The sequence below is a fragment of the Emydura macquarii genome, unplaced genomic scaffold (genome assembly GCF_026122565.2).
Source record: "Emydura macquarii macquarii isolate MOO-44397 ecotype Brisbane River unplaced genomic scaffold, CSIRO-AGI_Emac_v2 contig_1094, whole genome shotgun sequence".
Taxonomy (NCBI): domain Eukaryota; kingdom Metazoa; phylum Chordata; order Testudines; family Chelidae; genus Emydura; species Emydura macquarii.
The window spans coordinates 47,907-52,519 of record NW_027131231.1 but is presented as its reverse complement, the minus strand read 5'-3'; the positions used below and the strand labels follow the sequence as shown (position 1 = coordinate 52,519).

Sequence of the window (4,613 nt, the reverse complement as noted above, 5' to 3'; positions counted from 1 at the left end):
GAAATCAATCTGACGGCGGCGAATTTACCGCCGTCAACGAAGACGTAACATTAGATTGTAGGCTTTTTGCAGTAGGGACAGCTTCTATGCTATGTTTTTCCAGTGCCTAGTACAATGGGCTCCCAACCATAGGTGGGGCATTAAGATTCTACCAGAAGACATGCAAGAAATAATCAACAGAATTGCTAGTTTCTAATGTTGTTTCTTTGTTGCTGAGTATTTGAGGTGGGGTTTTCAAAAGGGACTAAGCAGGGCTGGCCATAAATAAGAATTCCATATTATGGAAAAGGTCACCGTTTCACATTTGTTTTCGTTCCATTATGGAACAAAATGCCAAATAAGTGCCTCTAGAGAGCTGATATTTTCCAGGTTTTTGGTTTAATCAGATATTCCATGTTGGATCTGAGACACTACCCTGATGGCATTTTCAGCTACACCTAGCATGTTTCTGTGAAATAGTTCAATTTTAACACAACGGTATTTTTCCAAGGGAAGCAGTTTTGTCAATCTTTTTTTGACTAGCTCCAGGTCTAAGGAACACAAGCCCCTATGAAGGTCAGAAGATTGTAAGTGATTTAAGAGTAGAAATCCTGTCAACTTTCAGTGGGACTTGTGCAAAAACTGCCACTCTGTGGGGAGCAGAGAGAAAAGTTATCTCCCAAGGTGAGGCATGAAGAGAATAGGCCTAATAACAAGGCTTTCTCATGAGTGGGTGGAGTGGGGTTGATGGGTTAAATCAGCAAGAGAGAAAAGACACCATAGGGTCAGCCACCCCAGTGCATCCTCATGGGCCTTAGAAGAATGATGAGTGGAGACCCCATCTCTACTGTAGAGGTGGAAAGATGCATAAGGCAGGACAGTGTTGAGTAGCACCCATTTTCTCATCTCTTCTCATAGCTTTAGTACCAGATATCTACAGTCTGCACCTTCCATATCCAAATGTGTGTTCAACATGATCAAATGCTTTATGACCTCTCATGTCTTGACAGATGGATGTCATGGCTGGGAGAGAAATAAGAAACCAAACCAGCATGCAGGAGTTCATCCTCTTGGGCTTTCCCGGCACTTGGTATTTCCAGATGTCCTTTGCTGGGGTGTTTTCTGTTATGTACTTCCTGACGATCATGGGGAATGTGTCCATCATAGCTGTAGTGAGGATACACCGACGCCTGCGCACCCCCATGTACTTCTTCCTCTGCAATCTCTCCTTCCTGGAGATCTGGTTGACCACAACATGTGTCCCCAAGGCTATTTCTGTCATGGTAGGCACAAGCCAAACCATCTCTTCCTCTGCCTGCCTCCTGCAATTGTTTGTTCTCCTCTCCTTGGGGGCCACAGAATGTTTCCTTCTGGCTGTCATGGCCTATGACCGCTACCTGGCCATATGCCACCCACTGCGCTACAGCTCCCTCATGAACGGCACCTTCTCTGCTCAGCTGGCCTTCCTCTCTTGGCTGTGTGGGTTTCTGGCTATCTCTGTGCTGGCAGTACTAATAACCAGGTTGTCTTTCTGTGGCCCTAATGTCATCAATCATTTCCTTTGTGACATAGATTCCTGGATAGCGCTCTCCTGCATGGACACGCGCCTCGTTGAGCTGGCAACGTTCATTGACTCATTCATTGTTGTCATGATCTCATGCGTCATAACCCTGGTCTCTTACATTTACATTATCTCCACCATCTTAAGAATCCCATCAGCCCAAGGCAGGCAAAAGGCCTTTTCCACTTGCTCTGCCCATCTCACCGTTGTGACTATTTGGTATGGCACCGGCATTTTTCTGTATGTCAAGCCTTCTGCACAGAACTCACTGGATTTGAACAAAACAATCAACGTCTTTAACACTATTGTAACTCCGCTATTAAACCCGTTTATTTACACTCTAAGAAACAAAGAGGTGAAGGAAGCCTTAGGAAAAACAGTCAGAAGAGTGTTAAGTGGCTTTCAAACACCCGGGATATAGTAGAAATATCATCAAAAGGACCAGAAGTTTAATTACAATGTCCTAAAGGTCACTGATGTAGCTGAATATGAGGCAAAAGGATTAAGTCATAGATTTTCAAAAGACAGCAAAGTCCTTTTCTCTTCCAATTGCATTTGGATACCAACATCCTTCCCCAAACCTTAATGTAACACTTCCTTCATGCACACGACCATGATTTTGTTTACAGTTTCTTATAATTACTATAACAACCTGATATTCCCTCACAGATGAACTCAAGTGAGAGAAGCCACGTTTTTTATGCTGAATATTCCAAGATGTTAGGTTTGAATGTCACTTTCCAGGATTTGTATCATGCCTAAGGGAGTTTGGGTCCCAACTCCCATTGAATATTGTAGGCCTTGCCGGGGCCCCCATCATGGGTAAAAATATGAACCAAAATAGGCCATGTCAGAATATCAGCTAACGAAATAAGCACTCTCCTGTCCTGAGAGGATGGTGCTGGGACACACAGATCTCTTAAGTAAATATATAAATGCATTGCTAACAGGGTGGTAGAGGAACACACAAACATCTTGTAAAGATAAGGGTGGGATGACAGAACAATGGATGAGGATGTATGGTTCGAACTACAAGGAATAATAATAATAACAACATATGGGTTTAATACATAACTTGTTTGTGTCAGGCTAAAAGTGTATAAGTGTGATAGAAGGGACAACTTTGTATTGGCCTAGGGGACAACATTATGTTGATTTGTCATGGGCATACATGTGTTAGTGAACCTGGAGCTTGGTGTGTGGGGCACTAGTACCGGTTATTGTTGACAATAAACCTGGCTGAGCCTTCGTCACCGAATCGAGCACGTGGTCTTTTTTTATCTCAGTTTGCTGAATCAACAAGGTGCAAGCCACACTGGTGCAGCTAACACCGGAGCTCCGGCACAGCATACAAGAAAAGCACAGACCCACACCCACACTGACAACAGACATCAGATCTCATTTCATGATGGCATTTCAAAGCAGCCTGTGGGTATTAGTTGCCCAAACCCCAGGGAAATTAAATAAATGTTAGGTGGCTCACTTCCTTAGGCTCCTGAGGCATTGTCCCAGATTGAGGTGTCAATAGAGGAGGTTTTGAAACAAATTGGTCAATTAAGCAGATGTTATTCACCCAAGAGTTTTAACAAAACAGTATCTTTCAAAGGGAAACTGCTTTGTGGATCTTTTTTTTTTTTTGACCAGCTGTAGGTCTAAGTAACACAAGTCCCATTGAATGTCAGAAGTGTGTAGGTAATTTAGGAGTAGAAATCTGGTCAACTTTCAGTGGGACTTGTGCAAAAACTGCCACTCTATCCAGAGCAGAGAGCTAAGTTATCTTCCAAGGTGAGGCATGAAGAGAATGGGCCTAATAATGAGGCTTTCTCACAAGTGGGTGGATTGGTGTTGATGGGCTAGATCATCAAGAGAGAAAAGATATTATAGGGTCCGCCACCGGACTGCATCCTCATGGGCCTTAGAAAAATGGTGAGTGCAGATCTCATCTCTTTTGTGGAGGTGGAAAGATGCACAAGACAGGACGGCGCGGAGCAGCACCTCTCTTCTCTCCTTTTAGTTTTAGTACCAGATTTCTGGAATCTGCACTTTTGCACATCCCAAAGTGTGTTCACCATGTTGAAATGCCTTATGACCTCTCGTGTCTTGACAGATGGACGTCATGGCTGGGACAGAAATGAGAAACCAAACCAATGTGCAGGAATTCATTCTCCTGGGCTTTCCCAGGAACTGGTATTTCCAGATGTCCCTTATAGTGGTGTGTGCCGTGATGTACATCCTGAGGATCGTAGGGAACGTGTCCATCATAGCCCTAGTGAGGACACACCCCCGCCTGTGCACCCCCATGTACTTCTTCCTCTGCAATCTCTCCTTCCTGGAGATCTGGTTGACCACAGCATGTGTCCCCAAGGCTATTGCTGTCATGCTGGGCACAAGCCAAACCATCTCTTTCACTGGCTGCCTCCTGCAGTTTTTTTTTCTCCTCTCCATGGGCTCCACAGAATGTTTCCTCCTGGCTGTCATGGCCTATGACTGCTACCTGGCCATATGCCACCCACTGCGCTACAGCTCCCTCATGAACGGCACCTTCTCTGCTCAGCTGGCCTTTCTCTCTTGGCTGTGTGGGTTTCTGGCTATCTCTGTGCTGGCAGTACTAATAACCAGGTTGTCTTTCTGTGGCCCTAACATCATCAATCATTTCCTTTGTGACATAGATTCCTGGATAGCGCTCTCCTGCATGGACACGCGCCTCGTTGAGCTGGCAATGTTCATCGACTCATTCATTGTTTTCATGATCTCATGCATTATAACCCTGGTCTCTTACATTTACATTATCTCCACCATCCTGAGAATCCCATCAGCCCAAGGCCGGCAAAAGGCCTTTTCCACTTGCTCTGCCCATCTCACCGTTGTGACTATTTGGTACGGCACTGGCATTTTTCTGTATGTCAAGCCTTCTGCACAGAACTCACTGGATTTGAACAAAACAATCAACATCTTTAACACCATTGTAACTCTGCTATTAAACCTGTTTATTTACACTCTAAGAAACAAAGAGGTGAAGGAAGCCTTGGGAAAGACAGTCAGGGGAATGTTAAGTAGCTTTCAAACACCCTAG

The 4,613-nt window shown here is 44.6% G+C and overlaps 2 protein-coding genes across 2 annotated transcripts; both read left to right on the top strand.

Moving 5' to 3' along the window:
• The first annotated feature begins 989 nt into the window (after positions 1-989).
• On the top strand, positions 990-1,961 carry LOC137151502 (olfactory receptor 6F1-like). Its single transcript, XM_067545767.1, has one exon. It carries the CDS (start codon positions 990-992, stop codon positions 1,959-1,961), a length of 972 nt encoding a protein of 323 aa, XP_067401868.1.
• A 1,695-nt stretch (positions 1,962-3,656) lies between these two features.
• On the top strand, positions 3,657-4,613 carry LOC137151500 (olfactory receptor 6F1-like). The gene has a single exon (XM_067545766.1). The coding sequence runs from the start codon at positions 3,657-3,659 to the stop codon at positions 4,611-4,613; it is 957 nt and encodes a 318-aa protein (XP_067401867.1).

Excerpts from the sequence above, each read along its gene's own strand:
- LOC137151500 (XM_067545766.1), top strand. The coding sequence starts at position 3,657 with ATGGCTGGGACAGAAATGAGAAACCAAACCAATGTGCAGGAATTCATT.
- LOC137151502 (XM_067545767.1), top strand. The coding sequence starts at position 990 with ATGGATGTCATGGCTGGGAGAGAAATAAGAAACCAAACCAGCATGCAG.